This window comes from Plectropomus leopardus, chromosome 12, assembly GCF_026936395.1.
Source record: "Plectropomus leopardus strain MGB_pleo_1.0 chromosome 12, ASM2693639v1, whole genome shotgun sequence".
NCBI classification, from domain to species: Eukaryota; Metazoa; Chordata; class Actinopteri; order Perciformes; family Serranidae; genus Plectropomus; species Plectropomus leopardus.
This window is the reverse complement of record NC_142187.1, coordinates 17,367,076-17,389,013: the sequence shown is the minus strand read 5'-3', so window position 1 is coordinate 17,389,013 and position 21,938 is coordinate 17,367,076. Positions and strand designations below refer to the sequence as shown.

Below are 21,938 nucleotides of genomic sequence, written 5' to 3'. Positions count from 1 at the left end.
AATATATCAGCGATTATTCTTAAATCATAACAGACTGTCATTGAGGAGGGACAGGATACAGTCAATTAAACATAATGGACCCATCTAAAAATTTCACTTACATTGTCATTTGAAAATGACTCAACGACAGCTCCATGAGTGACTATTAGATAACTTCAGAGACATGGAGGCTGCAGGAGAATTAAATCCCTGTGTTCATTTTTCTATCTAGTAGTGTAATCTATTGTGGTACAGCAATAGTTTTCATGAGTGATAATCTACTTTATGGTCTGCATTATGGTATAAAATAATCTTATTTGTCATTTTTAGAGTCAGTTTGTCTCCTTAGAATAAAAATAGAGACTCCTTCACAAAAGTGAAAAGCCACCCACTCTGTCTGTGTGTCTTTGTACAAACCTGTGCTACTTATTCAAGCCCAGATAAAACAGTATTTTAAGAGTGTCTGGCTTCAATATCGTGAACTTTTTCCGAGTAAAACAGCATAAGCAAGCAGAATATAATTTTCATGAGCAATGCACTTTGATCATTCAAAAGTTTGCATGTTGCAACAAACACATAGAGACCGGACAGTGTTCACTGATGGGATAGTTGTATCCATCAGGGACAGAGAGACAAAACCCATCTTATGCTTCATGTGACTTAAGAGGCTCAACCAGTTCCCTGTACACTGTTTGCACACACTCTGGAGCTGTCACAGACACCAACTTCCTCAAACTGAATGAACTCTGACCAACAGGCCCGTAACCACATGTTAATGCAGAAATCATACTGACGTAGCAGGCTGCTGCTAGCTAACCAATGAATCTTAGCTCTGTGCAGACTGATTGATGGGTGGATGTCATGATATTATTGGCTGAAACTGGTTGGTACTGGCTTATGTAAGGACCCTTAATATTTTGTTTCATAGGAAGAAAACATGATTGCATTTTGATACAATAATATAATTATTAGTATTTGTGACAAAATAGTATTTGTCATCTCCAGTCATATTGTGCAAATACGTGACACTATAAAATGACATTCAAACAGGTTAAAAGGGTATTTTTCATTTCATCATGACTTCAAGGAAAGTGTTGCCCTCTGAGGCAAATTGTGATTTGTAATTTTGGGCTTTATAAATAAAACTGAACTGAACTGAACTGAACTGAATTGAATTGAATTGAACAGAATTGCTGGAAGCTCAAATTACACTGTAATTCATCCCCATCAAGGTTGTACACAGATGATAGTGAATAAACCATAATCTAAGAGGAAGTGCCTTCAAAAACTCCTACAGATGACATTACAAAAATAAGTCATATATCTGTTATATGATTTTCCACTATTATGGGTAACATTTGGTCCATTTTAGGTGCATTAACTACATAAAGAACTACCTACCTTACCTGGGGTCCAAGTGAAGAATATATTTTGATCCTGTTGAGGTCCCAGTCCTGTGAGTGGCCCCTGCCTTATCCATTATGTAGCATCAGTGAGCATCCCTCCGGCTCACACACAGTGTGTGACCATGAAAAAACAACCTAAAAGGAGCAAAATACACAATAAGTATGGCCATTGTTCATTTTTATCAAAAATACTTTAATCCACTGGGGTGCATTGTGATACGCTACAGCGGCTCTTAGAGAATTATGAAAAAGTATGAATATTAAGTATGAAAAGAATAATGTCAAAATAAATTTAAAAAATAGTGCATGCACACACACATAAATATATATGCACACATATAAGAATATGTGCATCATGTTAAGTAGTGCAAGAAGGTAAGTAAAAGTTAAATTATTGCACCAGTTACTGTGTTGTTAATACAACAAGTCACTATTGCAAAGTTGGAAAAATAAGAAATAAACTATAAAACTGAAACTGCTGACGGGTGATTAAAGTCCACTTACTGTATGAATGCAGGCATTTCTACTGACAAAACGCACATTTCATTCACTTAAAAATGCAGCTGTTGTTGTTTTGCCGCACAGTATTTCTACAAATGTCATTTTCCGTTGACTGTATAAAACGTATACCGTCATTAAAGTCACGCAAACAGACCCGCGGTAACACTACGATAGCTAACATCGCGGTTAGCTAACAATATAACAGAAAAAATACTCACCACATGATATTTTCATGAACAGCGTGATACATTTGGATCCTCCTAAAGTCTTCTCATGAGCCGCACGATCCCGAAACACAACAAACGCGACCCTGGTTAACCTGTTTAACTTTAAACAAAGTAGCAACTTTTAGGCCCTCTCGGACTAAAGGGCATCGGGGCATCCGCCATTGCTTGTTTACTTCCGGTCTAATTAAAAAAAAAAAAAAAAGATGCAGGGGAGCTCATCTAAATACGTCTTTACATATGGTAGCGCACTCTATTGGACATTTTGGAAAACCGCAACCACTTCAGGTAAGAGAAACTATTGTAAAATTTGAGGTGGTTTAACACTTTCTTCATGATTATACTCATATATTGGTGTAAAAAGTTACACTGTCCTAGTTAAAAAGTTAAAAGCCTAGTTACACTGTCTGGTCTATACTGTGTAGGTTAGCCACTTACAGCCCTTTAGTGATGATGGGTATGGATTTAATTAAGAATTATGCCATTATTTTATTATATGTATCTATTTATTTATTCATTCATTTATTTGTTTTTTATTTTTGAGGGATGAGGATCCTCTTAATTTCTACTGTATTTACCACATGAGCTTGCAAGTGTTAAGATAACCCTTATCTAAGTTAACTGTTACTGTATCTTTCAAATAGCTGAACTACACAGCCATGAATAAGCGACAGGGAACACTCCAACTCAAAACCTTTAACAAAAGGAAGTCTCTGCTGCCATGCTTTTCCTCATGTGGGTTTCAGTGGAAATGAACATGGTTTTGTGTATCCGTGCGTGTGAGTGCATCTGCGTTTGTGTATATAACCTCTAAACGTAGACCGTGTTTTCTCCCCCTGCATGCACTGTGGTTGCAAAAATTAGTACACCAGCATCAGAAGCACAAGGCAACACTCACCTCAAAAACCCAACAGTAGAAAGCTTCTGTGTTACAGTGAAAGTGAGCCTGTGTGACCCCTAATGGGGTTTTCTCTTGTTTTCAAGGTTTTATTAAGTGATTCTATCAGTGATTCTTATTTGTACCAAACTTAGCAAACAAATAATCTGAAAATCATGTCTGATAACAAGTTAAAAGCTTCCTGGAAACTGGTCTGTGTAGAAAAGTACCTATCTATGTGCTTTGACCCCATTAAAATGAGTGTGGCACTTACTGGTATCATCATTTTCACTGACCGTAATGATCAAGACCACATCTTCAATATCCTGGTATTGCAGGTACAGGTATTACAGGTACTTTCCATACAATCATTTAAATTGTAAATTGTATAATAATACATGCAAAGACCACATCCTCTAGCAGTGGAACATGTGTTGACACCTTCAGACCACCAGTGATAACTGAAGGGGTGAAGGTCATACCAGTGAGCCGCTGCGGGAGGAAATATCTACTCTACTTTCCAGCCCTATGCGTATCTGTGGGTGCAGCATGCTCAACTTGCAAGTGGTGAAAATGAATGTGTCAAGTGTGTAAGACGGCATAAAAAGAGCTCACAGCTCAGTTGCACGCATCATACCTGTTGCAGCCAGAGACAAGCAATGACAAGTTTTGCCGCATTTGTTTCACTTCTCCTTGTAACTATCATGGTGTCCACAGCCTCAGCTCAAGGTAAGAATAACATGAAGATTTGTTATGTTTGTGCATTTGTCAATTCATAATATATCAGATCAATGTTTTATTTGATGATTTTGATGATTATGATGATGATAATAATGGACTGCTGTATCTTTACTCAAAGGTGGGATAGCCAGTTGTTGTCGAAGACTTTCAGACACTCAAATCCACCGAGATAATCTAAAGAGTTACTACGAACAACATAAACCACCGTGCCCTCTACACGCAGTGGTGTAAGTCAATTCAACATTGGATTTATTTGCACAGTTTCTGTCATGTCCTTGGATATTTTGATCTAGACTGTGGTGCACAATATTTCAGAGTTAGTCATCATCATTTAGGATTTATTTTTAGTTTTGATCTTCTTTTTAAATATGTCGCAACACGTTACTGAATGTCTTCGTTCTGTGTTGTGTTTTGCAATAGATTTTACACGCTGCAAGACAAGCGGATCTGTGCCGACCCCATCAAACTGTGGACACAGACCAGCATGGCCTACCTGGATGGAAAGAACTGGCATCTCCAGCATGCAAATCTACACAAACACCATCGGTGAACCAATGAGACAGCAGCATTAAAGCTAAAATTACTCCAATTTTTTCATCTGTTATTTGAGTTCCACAGACTATTGAATGTTTTCATATTTTAACTCCTTACCTAATTTTAGTAAAGTGAAATAATATTAGGAAATATTTTTTTTATGTATAAATATCAATGATATGATTGTAAATATGTAAACAATGTGTTATCTTCATTTTATAATGAGTCTGAGTGACACTGTGACCAAATAAAAATGGTCATGTAATGGTTACGTTTTGGTGATTGTAAATAGCAGAACAGACGCTTGCAGTCATACTCAATGTGCAGTCCGTGGGCCAATTCTGGTTCGAAGGGGTGCCTGGTGGCCAGGCAATCACTTTCACAATAAAAATATATGATTCACACTGGGATTATATTGTGTGTGTGTGCGCATGTGTGTGTGTACTTTTAATGAAAATAGCCAGAGGGCATTTAAAAGTAGCACAAATGAGCTTGTTTTAAAGTTCTGGGGGAGCATCACCCTGACCCCCCCAAGAGAGGTCCAGGCTAATGATTTATGTATTTATTATAATTTTTATTTATAACCTGGCCCTTGGCCTTCTGTCATTATTCAAAAGTGGACCCTGGGATAAGCAAGTTGAGTATCCCTGTATTACTGACTAAGTGTGTTTATGAAGAAAAGCAACAGCTGGTATCTCAGCATCTAGAGTTTCCTTCTTCTCATCTCTTTATTTCATCTCTACATGCACTTCATTTCTAAAAAAATAAAAAAGACCACAAAACACAAAGATTAAACATTGTAACATAATTGAGTCTATGGGCAATGCCGCTCTTTGTAAACTGAGGGTCCTGAAAAGAGGATTCAGTAAAATATATTTAGCGCCTTTATCACAGTAAAAGGAATAGCATACTAAAATACTCCTTACATTCCTGCTTAAATTACCTTATTATATCATTCAGTAAAAGTATGTAAGTATTATCAGCAATATGCAGTGGTGTGGTGGTATTTTATGCAGTCACTGTACTTCGAGATAGATAGACTACCAAAGAGGAAGTACTCTCCTATATTTTTCAGTGGCTTTTTGGCTAATATGTGGATATACTGTAAACAGGTATATAAAGGGTGGAATATACCCCCTATATCTGTGTATACCCTCCACTACACCACTGGCAATATGTACTTAAAATATGACAAGTGCCAAATACAGAATAATGTCCACTGTGAGTGTCTCACATTATTAGTAAAATGATGATGCCTTTATGTGTAATTCATGTTACTGATCTCAAGATAGAGCTAATCTTAACTATTTAATATACTGTTTGGAAGTTAATCTGTAACAATACATGATATTTTACAAGTCCATCATATGTTGTTTTTTTTTTTGTTTTCAAAACTTTGCAAATGTAACTATAGCTGTAAATTAAATATAGTGGAATCAAAAGGATAATACTTTCCTGTGGAATATGGTGAAGTATGAAGTGGCCTGAAATGGAAACACTATAGTGCCTACATGTGCACTAAAAGGTCTGGTGTGTGGGATTTAGTGCCATCTAGTGATGAGGTTGCAGATTGCAACCAACTTTAACTTCTCTAACAAACTGCCCTATTTATAGCCAGTGTTTGGTATGTCATGTGTGCTCCGTGGAAGAGGACCCACTCCATATGTAGATTTAAATGGCTTACTTTAAGGTAATGCAAACACAAGGATTCTTAGTTTTAAGTGATTATACACTACTGAAAACATATGAGAATGTTATATTCCATTTCTGTCCATATCTACCCCCAAATCCTACAAACTGGCGCTTAAGTACAGGGAAATTTACTATTTTACTATGCTATGTAAATGTTATATCTACCACCACCTGGAGCAATTTTGTTTTAGGGGCTCAGGATTCTTATTTTGTTCTTATTCTTATTTTCAGATTTGATACATATTAACAATATAAGGAAAAAATGCAGTTTACTGTAAGTTGACAAGTCTTTCTTTGCTCTATTTTTATGAAATTATGTCTGATCATTTCAAAACAGAGACCTGTGTCAAAAACTGTTATTACATTACATGGCTCTTAAATATTAAAATATGAATTATATTAATTGTATTAATATATATTTCCATTATAAAGCGTATAGTGTTAAATTTGTTTTAAGAATTTGTGCACTAAACTGTTTGGTAATGCTTATGTTTGTTTGTATTGCATTATAAGGTTTTTCATTTTATTTTACTTTTTGAGATGAAATATTTTTTGAAAAGGTAAACATTATACAACAGTCTCACCAGCATTAAGGTCAAATCTTTGCCACTCACTGCTCTCAGCGCTGTTTTCCAACCACACACGACCTCTCATGGCACTCTCACGAAGCATACTTAAAACCACCGAATAAAACGTCAGCCTCAAGTTTCTTTTATCAAAAATCTGCTTTAAGCAAGTTCTCACTACCATGGGTGAGTCATTCACATTGTACTCAGTTTAATCATTGTCACCCATTATGGGAGCCGCCATTTTCCACTTCCCCTCACTGTGATGGTGTGACATGGTGGGCCTCAGAGCTGACCAGATATTTGGTGGAATTTTTAGGGGCGTTCAGTTAACATGTTTCCATCATTTGGTGGCGCTAACACAACCGAAAAAAAAGGCATCAGGCAAACTACTGTTTACTCGGCGTGGGCGGAGAGAGAAAGTACAGCTCGGTTTCAATGTGCTACAGCTGGGGGAGGTCTGAGGGGCTGAGGGGAGAGTTTTTGAGGTGAATGCATCTTTTGCTCAAACCACGGTGCAATGGGTTTTCCCCACCCCTCAGCAACATTAGAGGCCCACCCTTGTTGCCACATGTATGACTGAGCTGATGAGTCCATGTGCATAACACTTGCTTGGAGTGTGATATAAGTACAAATAAAATATAAGTGTGATTGTACTGTAAATTTAAGATAAACATGTAGGTATAACACTGATAACACCTGTTCATTATTGTGCCAGTTTCAGTTTTACAGCACTGAAACATTTGTGCATTAATCAGACAACGCCCTGTCTTGTATTTTTACTTGTGATGTAACCTGAGACATGCACAGTTTTGTAACTTGCAGTGTTTGCAAAGGATTGTGGGTCTTCATGTACTTTACACAGGTATTGTGTGGTACCGTGTGGTTAACCCATCAAGAGGAAAGTGCAATCTCACACTGCAAAACGTCAGACAGAACCAAATTCTCTGGGGCGAGCAACCGCACACGCGCATGCCCACACGCACACGCACACGCACGCACACACACGCACACACACACACACACACACACACACACACACAAACACTCACCCACACATGTCGCAGGAATCAATTGTATGATTCATTCTCCAGTTAGAGTAATAATTTTGCATTGGCAGTCACTTTTATTGGCTATAGGATATAAATACATTACTGCATACACTACACCTGTATTCTGAATAAACTATACTATTGCCCAGTTTTTTGACATTCCTCCCATTATTTATCGGTTTTATTAATCAGATATAATGATAATGTAAAAATATTTGCTCAGTTAAAAGAGCCAGTTTCAATCTGAGGGCTACTACTCTCCATGAATCTTACAGTTGACTTTTAAACCTGCATCATTGGGGCAGCAGTTGTAAACACTGCATTTACACTGTATCACTTCACACATTAACATGCCAAACAAGTAAGCAAACATCCAGCAGTCTTGGAGCAACGTTCATTTGGAGTTGTGTTTTTGGCCACCAGATGAGTATAAGTCCAATAATAGCCCTTGTTTTAGCTCTGGTCAGCATCCTCACTACACAGTTGTGACTTGGGTTGGTAGAATTAGGAGGCCACTCTAATAATGTGCAGTTTTATCAGTTTGAGGAAATGCGCCAATAGCACAATAGCAGGCTGACTGCCAGACTAGTGTCCACCATAGTTGTTGCCTGTTAACTCAATGTTCATTTCACTACAATAAGTCAACAATTTGGCAGTACATCCAACCTCACAGCTGCAGACCTTGTGTAACACCACCAGCTTAGAACCTCGCCTGAGGCCATTCACCACAACAGCTGATGCAACAATTAGTTTGCACAACCTAAGATTTTCTGCACTAACCATCAGAAAACCATCTACAGAGAGCCCATCTGCATGCTCATAGTCCTCATCAGGGTCTTGGCCTGAAAGCAGTTCGTTGTCGTAACTGACTTGAGCAGAGATGTGTCTCACTACATGAGACAAATGGTGGTCACACCAGATACTGACTGATTCTTTGTTGGTATGTGTGACCGAAAAATACATTTCTGTAACACTAGTCATGTGAAATCCTGATAAATGTCTGTTTTCTAGATAAAACTGCACATTTTAGAGTGGCCCTTTATTGTGACGATAATAAGGCACCTCTGGGTAGTAATGAAAAACGAAAGCAAAGACAAAAGTGTTACGTTGCATTTTTTGTGGTGGACAGTTCTGTCAGACATGTTTAGTGTTGCATGGCTGCTTTAAGGTGTTGTCACATTGTATTTAATTTTCGTAGAAGAGAGGAAACAGCTTTGCTAATACTCTTCTACTGAAAGTGACCACAAACAAGCACACAGAGACACATAAGCTCGACTGCGTGCTCAGGATGTGGCAGCTGTGGTGGCATGATTACTCCACAGTTTCAAATAAAACCCAATGCCCCCCTTTCAAAGAAAGACAATGATATCAGAAATATCACACACATACTACGACATCACTACTAGACACCACGCACAAATATACAAGACTTTTCTACGTCCCTTTCTAAAACATTTTTTTATGAACTTACATTTTGCATTTTTTTACTTGCATTTTTTACTTGCATCTTTAAATATTTTTTTTCTTTTGGTCGAAAAGAGAAAAGGCTAAAGACATTTTCTATAATAACTACACAAAGAGATTTATGATGACAAAAGTGAAGCTTAACTCATTCTGACGATTATCTGTAGGTTTCCATCAGCAAACATCCATCAGATTAGAAAGTGGTGTATGTACTATAAAATATGACAGATATTCTGTATAAATACACCTTATATAGCACAGCCTGTCCTAACCAACTTCAGTGTTTGTGTTGTGATGTTGTTGACTGTGACATTCAGTTCTGTGGGTTTTCTGTGGTATTTTATGAGCATCACAGCAGGTTGCAAAAATGTTTTGATGTGTAGTTATGACATACAGATTCTCAATTTGATAATGCTCAATAACTATTTTAGTCTGTCACATTTTCCAGCAAAGGTGAATTACCAAAAACACGACTGTAGTCTGCTTTCCAATAAGATAAGGCACCAAGTGCATCAAGATAAGAGCTGTGTCTGAAATTCCACACTAACATGCTATAGTACGCTAAAACGGTGTGAAATTTTTAGTATGTCCGAAACCATTACTATAAGAAATGCATGCTATTTCTGATGAAATATTAAAATATACAAACACTGGACACTATGCTGGCATAAATATCCCATAATGCAATGTGGGAGACGACAATGGTAATAACAGACAGCATTCAAGACAGCTCTATAATGTAGATAATGCTTCAGATTAAGTGTATGTATTAAAGAATTGAAAGATTTCATGTTGCTCAGCATGTGCAATAGATGTACATTTTATCATATCCACAGCACCCCCTATCGTCTAGCAATAAATATACCTAAAGTCACTCATGTCTATGACTATACATCTCAGCAATACTTATTCCAATGTCTTGCACTACTTTCATGCTGAAATAACAATAATACAGTGTTGTGTCTGTATACAAAAACTGTGTTTGTTTTTCCAGCTGTTGTTGCTATTTTTACAAACATAACAGCTGTATCTCCGATGCTTATCTGTGTCTACGTTTGTTATTTCTGGTTAGCTGTATGTTGCTTCCTTCCTGTGCATTTGTCTTGTCTGTGTAAACACAATGAGGGCGACTGGAAACTAGTACTGTTTATTTTCTCAATTCAGTTTCACATTATATGAAGTTAATAAAACTAAGCTTTAGGAGCATGCTTCTCTCTCTTCACACCACTAATGCTGTTTAGACTCATGCAGGTGTGTCTAACCCTTTTCCCCCATATTTGTCTCTGTCGGTCCAGGGGCCCACAGTGTCAGGGGGGCATTTTATCCCAACCTGCAATGCATACCAACCAGTAAGAGAGTCCTAAAATTATCACAAAGAAACATAAAATCACTAGAAAGAGACACAAAAAGACTGCAAAAAGATGCAAAGAGTCTCAAAAACTACAAAAAGGGCCAAACAAGCCAGCTAGAATATATATGTGAGGCCCATGTTGGTAGTAAATAGGCTGAAAAATGGACTCTATACAGGATTAAGCAGAAAGCTCATCGAGACATGTTCCCATCCTGAGTCTCGACCCCCCACTGTCATAACCTTTCATCGACCCCCAATCATCCCACCAAATGTGACCCTAACCCAATCTTTCCTGAGGTCTCTTTACAGTACAAATGGCATGGTCTTTGTTAGTGAAATTACATTTTCTCATTACAAAAACACAAAATTCAATCAAGATGAGTTTAATGGCAACTGGAAAAGGTCAAAATATACACGGTTTTGATCAACATACACACTTTTATAACAAAAAGATATAGTTGACATATGATGTCAAAATAGATGCAATAAAATATTTAAGCAAGTTTTTGTGCAGTCACACTGAGAAGAGTGAGGTTAGCAGTCTGTGGTAACTTGGACTTGTCTTGTGATTCCTCATGCAGCTTTTTTCTGCCATTTCTTCATTCCTCTGGACTTATTCCGCTGGCGTCTCCTTCCATTTCTGCGTTTATTCTGTGGTGCCTTTTTTGATGTACTGGACACCGCTGATGTGATGACACTCGCTGATCCTTCTTCATCCTGTACCTTCTTTTGCAATGCTTTTTTTTCTCTCTTTTCGTCCACCTTCTGCATGGCTTTTCTTGCCCAGTCACTGTCAGGGTCAGAGCAAATCCTCTTCCCACTCCTTGTCTGAAACCTGCAATTGTTCAGGATGTGTTAATAACATTGTAATGTTATTTTAATGCTGTTTTTAATAATAAAAAGAGGTAGTTCATCCAAATTTTCTCACCTGCCTTTAATGGAATCTAATCATGCAGAAGGTTTGGTCAGATTTTAAATATTATAGGAATTCAACAGCAGCATCTTTTTGCAGAGAGTCCCTGTTACTCTGAATAATCCACAGCTCTGCGAACCAGTGGAAAATTGTTCCAACAAAAACTGGTGACAGATTTTTTGCATTATCCAGAATAATAGGGACACTTTCTGAAAATAGATGTTGCTGTTAAATTTTATAAATATTTTAGTCATTGCCATTGTGCTGAAGAGGTAGAAATCTCACAGATGCACTAAACTATGTCTGCATGGCTACATAAAGGTGAGTGAGGAAATGTGTTTTGTTGCAATGTTGGTGAACCCATCCTTTGAAAATATACTTTGTTTGGAAGTGCATGTGTATATCTGTATATATCTTAATTCTATACAGTGTGAATTTGCAGGAATACTTACACTACAGCTCTAATTGGACAGACGCCTTCAGACTGATTGGTGTAATCCACAATTTTATGAACTCGGACTTTGGTGTCAGACCACTGGGGGCAACAGTCTGAATCTGGTCCAATGGCTGAACAAAAAAGACAAGAAGAAGAAAAATTAAATATTCATAATTTACCCTGATAAATACTCAGTCAAAAGTCCTAAACTTTCTTTTGCAGTACTTACTTGCATGAACTGTGCTCATCCATGTGGCGAGGCAGTGAAAAACGGCTAACACGAGGCTGAATCTCATCCTCTGGCTTTGTTCTCCAGTTGTTGAGTGTTGTATCTCTCAGCACAAACTTACACCATCTGATTCACTCACACTAAGATCATTCAAGTTTTCATCTTGGCTTTTATAAAACACAAGCCCCTTCCGCCTCTCCCCTGTCATCACACCTCTAACACGTCACAATGGAGAAGAGTTGCAGCTGCACAGTGGGGAGAGGAAAGAGTGAACTCACCTCTCAAAAGCCCAAGATGAGACACAGACCGTTCACCACAGTCCTGCCCACAGTGCATCAAGTACACAACTGTCGCGTAACTGAAAAATAAAACATTCACAGATATGAACTTTCATACACACACAGATTCTCATCACTTTCCCTTACACTCACTCTGAAAGCCACAAGCTGCTTCAACTTTAAAAGTCACTGATCGTGTAAAACGTCTGGGGGCTGAAAGGAATATTGAATAATTTTGTTTAAAAGAAATTCTCAGTTTGATAAAGCTGAATAAATATGTAGCACTATGTAGAATTTGTAGTATAGACCTGAATGACAACCAAAATTCTGTCTGGTTTGGGTAAGGCCTGCTCAGGCCAGGACTTTCAGACATCACAAACTAGTAAACAGCCAGAGACCCCTGACACCAGAACAGTGTTTGACATCACAGTCAGAAACAGTGAGATATCATGTGATATCACAACATGATTTCATCCCAACTCGTCACATGATGCCGCTAATATGTACACGTGGACTTCCACATCTACATATTACGAGTTAGGTATCACTAAGTGCCTGATATTCATGTCCTGGGATGCTACTGCTGTGATGCCAGCATATGCACATGGTGGGGTGACGCTGCATTTGCTTATGTTTAGGCAACATCAGCACATGGCAACTGACGCCAGAACGACAGCAATGCTTGGACGGATGGTTAGGATTAGGGGAAAGAGGCCCATACTGAGGTGTAGAAAAAACCATCACATTCTAATGGGAAACAAACGTCAGACTCCCACATCAAAATTCTGATTTGTTCCCACTCCTTGTATTACATTGTCACTGGCAGTGTTTCAACCTGACACCGCCCTGACGCGTTTCATGTGCACACGACAGGCATCCAACAGCGTTGTCAAGTGATGCCGCCAGTGCACATATCAGGTGGACGCGCCAGGTGTCACCCCGTGGTTCTCTCCAGCCGCATTTTCAGGTGACACCCAATGACCAATGTCAAAACAACACTGTGTTTGATACATTATTAGATATAATTTGGTAACAAATACAGCATGTAATGTGCAACAGATGTACATATCATCATGTACATAGTACCCTCTGTTGTCTAGCAATAATTAAACAGAAAGCTACCAATCTTACATTCATGCATACTTGCATGGTGAAGCAACAGTATACAGTGCAACACAAATATTGTCCAGCTGTTGATGTTGTGTTTATACCTACTTGCTGTACACAACAGCTGTATCTATGCTGTTTATGTTTACTTTTGCTGTCTCTGTTAAGTTTTATGTGGCATGCTTGTTTCCTTCCTGTTCATATTTTTTCATTTGCACTGTGTGTAAAAACAATGAGAGCACACAGGCTTAGTACAACGTACCAATACCGTTTCAGTGGTGGGCTCTATGAAAATTAGTCGGAAGCCACAACAGTTCATTTCTAGAGAAGCATGAATTTATATCAACATCTTGTTTTAAACTCCTCTACACTCTCCTTGCCAAGTTCAGACGATAAATACAATTCTGAAGCTTGTAAAGGTGTGATAAAAGGCTTTGAATACTTGTCAACCACACTCTAGTCCTACTCAGCGCCACTCTCCCTCGCTCTTTCAATGTCTCCTTGAAATTATGAATTAAAAGCTTAGAATACAATATATTCAAAATGTTTTTGCATAACATGAAAGTTCTAAACATTGTCTTAAAAAGTCTATTGCTTACTGCACATACCATATGGCCCTCACTCCCACGGAGTACAAAATGTGCTCCCGATTTGGAAGGTTAGTGAGCTCTGTCATTATCTTTGTGGCTGCCTACACACTTGGAGGGCCTTTTTCTAAAAATCATGGTTTGGTGAGTAGATTATGTGATGTATTTTGTGTAATGTATGTATATGTAAAACTCAACATGTAAGTAAGTATATCTCATTTGGTTCATAACAAAAAATAAATAAATAAACCACAAAATCTGCTTTAAAATTTTTTTTTATTGGCAATAACTGTAAAAGGCCAAAATTTGTGCTCTTCTGACTGACATACAAAGATTTAAGACAACAAGACATGATCAGCATACATTCAAATGTGTATTGCACATTTAATCATGGATACAATTATATATAAAAGCTGTTTTTGCATTAAGTTTGTTTACCACTGATGCAATATAGCAGGAAAAGTCCAATAAGAAAGAGTAATGTTTGCTGACTGCAGTAACTGCAATTTGTCCTGTAATTCCTCACCCACGTTTTCTCTGCCAATTCCTCAGTGACTTCTTCTTTTGGCATTTCCTTCTATTTCTGTGTTTCTTTCGTGGTGCATTTTTTGATGCACTAGACACTGGTGGTGCATTTGTTGATGCACTGGACACTGTTGGTGCATTTGTTGATGCACTGGACACTGGCGGTGCATTTGTTGATGCACTGGACACTGTTGGTGCATTTGTTGATGCACTGGACACTGTTGGTGCATTTGTTGATACACTGGACACTGGCGGCGCATTTGTTGATGCACTGGACACTGGCGGCGCATTTGTTGATGCACTGGTCACTGGCGGTGTGATGTTGGTTGTTGATTCTCCTTCATGCTGTCCCTTCTTCTGCAATGCTTTTTTTTCTTTCTCCTTATCCACCCTCCGCATGGCTCTTTTTGCCCGGTCACTGTCAGGGTCAGAGCAAATCCTCTTTCCACGCTTTGTCTGAAACCTGCAATTGATTGTGACTTGTTAATTGCATTGTAATGTTGTTTTAATATTGTTGTTTCAATATTGTTTTTAATTGTTCTTAAAAGGGTAGTTGATCCAGTTAAAATAAAAGCATGTTTTCTCACCTGCCTTTAATGGAATCTAACCATGCAGATAATTTGCTCAGATTCTAAAATATTGAATCTCAGCGCACTGAAAACGGGGATTTAAAAAAAATCAAAAGCAACATCTGTTCGCAGAAATAGATTCTCTGAATTATCCACAGTTCCCACTGTGAACTCTCTTTAAAGAGACTATTCAGCATTAGAAAGCTGTTCTGCTGAAAACTGTTGACAGTCCAGTTTCTGGATTGTCCACAATAATGGAGATATTTTCTGAAAAGACATGTTGCTGTTGGAATTCACTTTTTTAAAATAAAATTTTCCAATGCTCTGAACAGCAAAAATTTAACTCTGTTCACCCCTACTGTACTGTTGAGGTGGCAGAAATAATGCTGTATCTGAAAACCTGGGCAAATGAAACAAAAATTGTCTGCATAGATACATACCACTGGAGGTTGTTTTTTTTTTTGTGAACCCACCCTTTAAAAATACACTTTGGGAGTAGATGTGGATATTGGTTCTAAATTATTATATGGTTTTAATCTATACAATGTAAATTTGCAGGTACACTTACACTACAGCTCTGATTGGACAGACGCCTTCAGACTGATTGGTGTAATCCACAATTTGTTCAAATGGAACTTTTGACAGAGTGTTAGACCTCTGGAGACAACAGTTGGACACCGGTCCATGAGCTAGCAAGACAGACATCGAGAAAGAAAGATTAGTTACCCATAATTTTACCCTGACAAACACTCAATCAAATATAATTTTTGATGAATTCTTTTTGTTTTTTCCCAGTACTCACTTGCGTAAACCATGCTCATCCATGTGGCGAAGCAGAGAAGGACGGCTAACATCAGAGTGAATCTCATCTTCTGGCTTTGTCCTCCAGTTGTTAAGTGTAGTTTCTCTTAATGCAAACTTACAGCATCTGAATAATTCACACAAGAAATCTCCCGCTTGCTGAAACAGAATCAAGATAGTCTTCCTCGCACGGCAGGCGCAGCATATACGTTCAGGGTTTTTGTGTTAGTGAGCTTCTCCTCGTCTTTCTGATCATTCAATTTTGATCTCGGCTCTTATAAAACACAGCCCCCTTTCGTATATAACTCATCTTCACACCTCTAAGCCGTCATAATGGAGGATACTTTCTGTGGCCGCACAGTGGGGAGAGGAAAGAATTAACTCACCTCTGTCAGGCCCAAGATGAAAAAAAGACCCTTTACCACAGCCCTGCCCACAATGCAACAAGCACACACATGTAGCATCACTCAAAGTATACACATACCCTCCGAAATACCCTTCTCTTTCCTTTACACTCAGATGTCCTTTAAACTGACACCACAAGCTGCCTCTACTTAATGAGTCACTGATAGTATGAAACATTTGGTGACTGAAAGGACAATGGAATTATTTTATTATCATTTTTATTTTTAAATGAATAAATTCTAATAAAGGTCTGAGGGAAACTTCTTGCGGTTTACACACAGTCATGGTACACCCACACAGTGGGCTGGCTCTTTTTCATAATAAATGTGTGTGTAGAGGCTGTTGAAATGCCATTGCCACTGTCTGGCTTCACAGCTGTATTTACAACTATTACATTTCCAACCAAAATAAATATAGGTGTGTTTCAGTGGAATCACATTGCTTCTCCATCAAATGTGCAGGTGAACTTTGGTACCCTCTCTTCCCCTCTTTCTATCTATCCTGTCAAATAAAGACAACAGTGTAATCTTAAAAAAATATATATATCTTTTTGTTCTTATTTCTATTTTTATTTTAATTGTTATTGTTATTATTGTTGTTATGCATCTTTCACTATCTCTGCTTCTCTCTCTTGAACTCGACCAGTCAAGACAAATGGCTGCCTAAGGTTTCTGCCTTTTAAAATAAACTTTTTCCTTACTGCCGTTGCCACAGTGCTTGTTCATGGTGGAAATAGTTAGGTGAGAATGAAAAGAGTCATAACTTTTGTTATGCTTTGGCCCTATACAACTAAAGTTGAACTGAAATTCACATGCAGTTTTAATCTCTTAAATATCAATACTGGTATTGGCCCTGACTAGTTTATGGAGTTCTGTGACCTGATATCATTTACCAGCATAGCTCTGTCTAATTTTAACCCCAGCTGCCTTTGATGAGAGAAAATGTAGTTTTGAATGGAAACAAATGAGTTTTATTTTTACAGCCCACTCCAGCTACCGGGAGGAAACAGTTCAAAACATATATCGAGGGGCAGCAAGCACATTTATATAGCAGTTTAAGGGCACACACAGAGGAATGGGGCGTGTGGTGTATACAGTAGGATGAATGCGTCAGTCTTCAATTTAACCACAACATTTAACCAACCATAAAGCCTGGCAAACTGACAATACAATGGACTCAATTTAAAGCTTGATGAGAAAGAAAGAGAAGGTTGGATCGAGTAAGAAACTGAAAAGGAGTAAAAGTGAAAGAGATATGTGAAGATTGTGAGGGAGATAGGTGTACAAAAAGGCAGAGTGATGAGAAGCAAAATGAAGAGGAAGACCCTTTAAATTCACTGAAGAAAAGGTTGAAGGGAAACTGAGACACAACAGGTGTGAAAAACAGAAAAAAATGAAATGGTGAAGAGCTAGAAACCTGCAATATGTATCTGGGCCCTGCAGTACATCTCAGCCTGCACATCATTATACCGGTATAACAATAATAGCAAAAGTAAACACATTATTGGCCGTCCACCTGCTGTCAGGATGGAAAACTAATGTTAGCTTCATGCCCTTTACTCCTTCAGTCACCAAAAAGAAATCCCAGGGCACACCAACGCCTGTCATCCCAAATGTCCTGTCATTAAAATCAATGAAAACTAGGCTGGTGTGGTGCCTTCAACTAAAATACAAATACACACACTTGAGAACAAACTACGTATCTCAAATCCACATGTGCAGAGAGGAAACACACATAATGACCTGCCTGCACTGACGTACTTTGCACTCAAACACACACATATACATTTCTCCACACCCAATTTCCCAGCCTCATCATTCTCATCCCTGTGGCAACCTGTTTGTCAGAGGAGGAATGCCTTGCTGGATTATTCGTTCCTCTCTTATTCATTAGTTGTTATCCTGGGCAGCAGCCAGGGCTGTTGGTTGGCCGACAGCATAGCTGATAGGTATTAGTCTCCTGATAAAGCTAGAGAGTGGAACGTAGCGTCGCAGGAAATTACAATCAATACTGACTCTCGTATCCTCATCCGATATCGACTGCAAATGGGAATGAGAAGCACATTGTCGACCCCTTATGTACAGACACAAGGGCACGCTTAAGAACATATTTACATATGCATGTATGCTGACAAACACTTTAAAGCGACAGTTCATCCCCAAATTAAATACACATATTCTTCCTCTTATCCGTGGTGCTATTTATTAATCTAAATTTAATCTAGACGGCTTGTGGTGCCAACCAAACAAAATGCATTTGAATACTCAATGGCAATGTCTCTGCAGAAATCATGATTCGCTTACTGAAGATAATCCACAGACCTAGCTGTGAGCAGTTTAATGACATAACTATTTTCTCTATCGAGCTACACCCACCAAGCGTATCACACAACCTAGTCTCACTCCCCACTCTATGACGCACACCAGGCAGCAGCCCTTCTTGATGCTGTGGCCAACTAAGATACTATCAAGAGCTACAAAGTACTCATAGGGTAAGTGGGTCAAACATGCTCCTCATTTCCTGTGAAACCAACAGTCAAGTTATTTTAATAACGTATTGTGTTAGTCTGTGTGGCATGCTACGCTAGCAAAGTATGTCACATGACATATGTCACATTACATGATGTACTCTTCTTGCCTAAACTTAAGGCAGTTGACATTAAAACAAGGTGTTTTTACTTACATTGAACATTTATTTTAAAGGGCTGCTTGCATTAAATGTGTAGAAACTATACGATTCCTGTTGAAACAGAAGTTTACCTCGAACAACACAAAATGTATGTAACAAGCTTTAATGGCAAAAGTTGGTCCTGTGTGTCCAAAACTGATGCAGGAGGGGTACCAAGTGCATTATATCGTAATGTGAAGGCCACTGACCAGATGTCACAGTGAGAATGTGTTGCATCACTGTGCAGAAGGCAGTGCCACCAAATGCAAAGTGCTGTCTAATGCCATTATATACGAAAGAAGGCAGATACCTTTACAGCCAATATCTGCAATACACGGAAACTGACCCCAAAACAATCTAGACTGATAAACAGCGCTACAGGTAAGAGGAAAAGCCCTTTCGGTTGCATTCAATGTGGTTATTGTTTAACAGAACCCCACCTTATCTGCATGCACAGAGCAAACGTGAGAAAAGAGAAAAGGAAACCAAACGCCTCTGCCTCAAACCACAACTTTGTGATAATCACACCTTGTGCTTTCACACTTCCTCCCATGCATGTTTGTCCCACTCTAAATCGTAGTTGTCCCCTCTACGCATACTCTTCCATGCGAATCTTTGACAATAGATATGGGGCTTTTAGGCCCTTGCTGAGGCAGGGAGAAGGGTTGTCTGATATGAGACACACAAACACTGTTGGTGCGCAGCTCAAACCAAAGACACGCACCTGCAGGCAAAGACACAATGTGAGTGGCATGTCGCAAATGAGAGCAGTAATTAAAGAGGTGTCTCATCAGATGGATTTATTTGGCGGTGTCTGCTCTGTCTGTTTAATAAAGCATCAGATCCAGACAGATCAAGGTTTAATTTTATCCTTTATCCAACACTGAGGTATCTGATTCATTTTGAAAGATAAAGATATGTGATTCTGTCTTCTTTTTTTGCAGAATTATAATAATCAGACAATCTGATTAACTCCCTCTCTCTCTTTCCTGTCTGTGTACACACACTGATAAGTTCATCTCGAGTATGAAAAACAGCCAGAAAACTTCTATAAAGGCCAGGTATGCTGTAACAAAGAACTATGTGTCTGGGTTTGAGTCTGGAAGACGCTGGTGCCTCGGCGTGACGGGCCAAACGGCTGTCTGGGGATAGACTTCTGTAAAGAGCAGTGCACTTCAGGTCATTTTAAGAGCTAGAGAAGTGTTGAGAAGAGCAGAGATGTTTTTGATATGTAACAGTGGAGCCATACACACCGATCAATACGCCGACCTTTCTCAGACTGATTGCATGATGTTCTGCTTTGCCCCCAGCACCAGCACCCACCAGAGGTCCATCAACCATCAAGCATTGTTATTCTCTGTTCCAGCAGGCAGGGTAAGGCCAGTTCTCTTCTGGTGCCTTGCTCTTTTATTTTACCTCAGGACTTTTATTGTGGTGTGCTCTTTTCATTTTTATATCTGTCTCTGTCTTCTCCACACACACAAATGCACACACTGCCTGTGCAAACATATAAAGAAAGATATAAATGTCTAAATGAAACCAGTGAGAGGTTGATCCTCAACAAACGAGGGTCTCTGACCTATTCCCCAGGGCGCCTATAGATGGATCTTGTATATTTCCACTCAATACATGGGATGAAAAGAAATCCCTTTTGGAGTTGAGAAATGTCATTTTCTTTCCAATTAATATTTCAATTAACAAAGTCATTCCCAATTCATTTCCTGAAGCCGGTGGAGTTGAAATGAAACTGACCTCTTGCCCCGGTATCAATCTCATTGCCATTGACCCCTTGGCACAAAGCCTCAATTGTGGATCAACCGTCCATTTAGGGAAGGCGTCGATAATCGACTCAAACCGGTGGCTATATTACCATATCCATTAGCATAGAAAGAGTGACTGACCCGCCCTGCGCCTCTGGCTCACGGTCCAGAGGACGCAGGAGCGCGTAAAGTCTAATCAATAAACGCTTTAATTATAGCGGCGCTTGGCCCACAGTTCTTCACGGTTGGGAGGCGCGCAATGCCACAGCTGATCCAGCAAGATCATTTCAGACAGAGTGGGTTTTCACCGCCTCAGTAACTTGTCTCCTTTGGCCAGTGCTATTATAGACAGCAAATTGTCAACTCCTCTCCCCAGATTTGGTAAAATGGGTCGATTAGCAGGGAGGCAGTGGCTGTGCTTTGCTATTGTGTTGCTGCTTTGTGCTGTTGGTGTGGAGTGGGCTTATACTCTAAAAGGTACTAAAGCACTCATTTTGAAATGATGATGTTTGTTGCAGTTAAATAAATTTAGTTTTCAAACTTTATGGGGTGTAGTAAAGAAGGCTATAGTTGTCTTCAACTGCCTTGCAGCAGAAATGTTTGTGTTAAAAAAAACAATTTGAATTATGCATATTTAGTTCAATAGGAAACTCTGAACTTTGAGGGCATTTCTACTGCTTTCTACTTCTCTTTATACAGGCTTTTGGATTGTATTTTACAAAAGGATCCCAACTAGAAGTCAGGGGGAAGTATATTTTTGGTATCTCACAAAGCAAAAAATTCTTGACTTACAAATATACTTACATTATCAGATGTATATCAAATTGCACATCGTTTAGATTTGTGTGTATATGAGATATCGACATGGAAGGTCTGTAAAATTACTGTAACTGATATTTTTGTAAAGATTACTATTTGGCCCCTGATCAGCACTGACATTTCTTTTTTTTCCTTTTGGTTTAAAATCATGTTTTGAGTTCAGTATCACAACAACACTGCTATGATGCTAAAACTTTGCCTTAAATGGCTGTCATCAGTGGTGATAAGCATCACAGATATACTGTTGGTAAGTGGGGGCCTGCTACACCTACTATTAGATTGAGCAGCCCATTGTCAGACTCGGAAATTAAACTTTCTGCTGGAGATAACTTTCCAATTAAATAACTTTCTGCCAAAAAAGGACTTTCATGGGACTTTCTCCCATATGTGAGAACATCTGCATAGGTCGGTGTGGTGGATGGGTGGAACACAGGACTTTTACCCTGGAGACTGGG

The 21,938-nt window shown here is 38.8% G+C and overlaps 4 protein-coding genes across 4 annotated transcripts in view; 1 reads left to right on the top strand and 3 right to left on the bottom strand.

Moving 5' to 3' along the window:
• LOC121951192 (ephrin type-A receptor 4-A-like) overlaps positions 1-2,301 on the bottom strand; it is a 53,370-nt gene extending 51,069 nt beyond the window's left edge. Inside the window, exons 1-2 of the mRNA XM_088085322.1 lie at positions 2,105-2,301; positions 1,381-1,520 (exon numbers count right to left, since the gene is read on the bottom strand). The gene's annotated coding sequence lies outside the window, so the exon portion shown is untranslated. The remainder of the gene's footprint in view (positions 1-1,380; positions 1,521-2,104) is intronic.
• Positions 2,302-3,558: 1,257 nt separating this feature from the next.
• LOC121952011 (monocyte chemotactic protein 1B-like) lies at positions 3,559-4,672 on the top strand. Its single transcript, XM_042498518.2, has 3 exons — positions 3,559-3,716; positions 3,847-3,955; positions 4,149-4,672. The coding sequence occupies exons 1-3, from the start codon at positions 3,647-3,649 to the stop codon at positions 4,276-4,278; spliced, it is 309 nt and encodes a 102-aa protein (XP_042354452.1). The 5' UTR covers positions 3,559-3,646; the 3' UTR covers positions 4,279-4,672.
• Positions 4,673-10,754: 6,082 nt separating this feature from the next.
• Positions 10,755-12,125, bottom strand: LOC148188073 (eotaxin-like). The gene is made up of 3 exons (XM_042498547.2): positions 11,966-12,125; positions 11,753-11,867; positions 10,755-11,222 (listed from the first exon to the last, which is right to left on the bottom strand). Exons 1-3 carry the CDS (start codon positions 12,030-12,032, stop codon positions 10,961-10,963), a joined length of 444 nt encoding a protein of 147 aa, XP_042354481.2. The 5' UTR covers positions 12,033-12,125; the 3' UTR covers positions 10,755-10,960.
• A 2,069-nt stretch (positions 12,126-14,194) lies between these two features.
• LOC121952032 (uncharacterized) lies at positions 14,195-16,113 on the bottom strand. The gene is made up of 3 exons (XM_042498544.2): positions 15,834-16,113; positions 15,600-15,720; positions 14,195-14,925 (listed from the first exon to the last, which is right to left on the bottom strand). Exons 1-3 carry the CDS (start codon positions 15,898-15,900, stop codon positions 14,460-14,462), a joined length of 654 nt encoding a protein of 217 aa, XP_042354478.2. The 5' UTR covers positions 15,901-16,113; the 3' UTR covers positions 14,195-14,459.
• Positions 16,114-21,938: the final 5,825 nt, after the last annotated feature.

Excerpts from the sequence above, each read along its gene's own strand:
- LOC121952011 (XM_042498518.2), top strand. The coding sequence starts at position 3,647 with ATGACAAGTTTTGCCGCATTTGTTTCACTTCTCCTTGTAACTATCATG. Across the intron at positions 3,717-3,846 it reads GTCCACAGCCTCAGCTCAAG|GTGGGATAGCCAGTTGTTGT; the intron begins GTAAGAATAACA and ends CTTTACTCAAAG. Across the intron at positions 3,956-4,148 it reads TGCCCTCTACACGCAGTGGT|ATTTTACACGCTGCAAGACA; the intron begins GTAAGTCAATTC and ends GTTTTGCAATAG.
- LOC148188073 (XM_042498547.2), bottom strand. The coding sequence starts at position 12,032 with ATGAGATTCAGCCTCGTGTTAGCCGTTTTTCACTGCCTCGCCACATGG. Across the intron at positions 11,868-11,965 it reads GATGAGCACAGTTCATGCAA|CCATTGGACCAGATTCAGAC; the intron begins GTAAGTACTGCA and ends TTTTTTGTTCAG. Across the intron at positions 11,223-11,752 it reads TGTCCAATTAGAGCTGTAGT|GTTTCAGACAAGGAGTGGGA; the intron begins GTAAGTATTCCT and ends GAACAATTGCAG.
- LOC121952032 (XM_042498544.2), bottom strand. The coding sequence starts at position 15,900 with ATGAGATTCACTCTGATGTTAGCCGTCCTTCTCTGCTTCGCCACATGG. Across the intron at positions 15,721-15,833 it reads GATGAGCATGGTTTACGCAA|CTCATGGACCGGTGTCCAAC; the intron begins GTGAGTACTGGG and ends CTGTCTTGCTAG. Across the intron at positions 14,926-15,599 it reads TGTCCAATCAGAGCTGTAGT|GTTTCAGACAAAGCGTGGAA; the intron begins GTAAGTGTACCT and ends AATCAATTGCAG.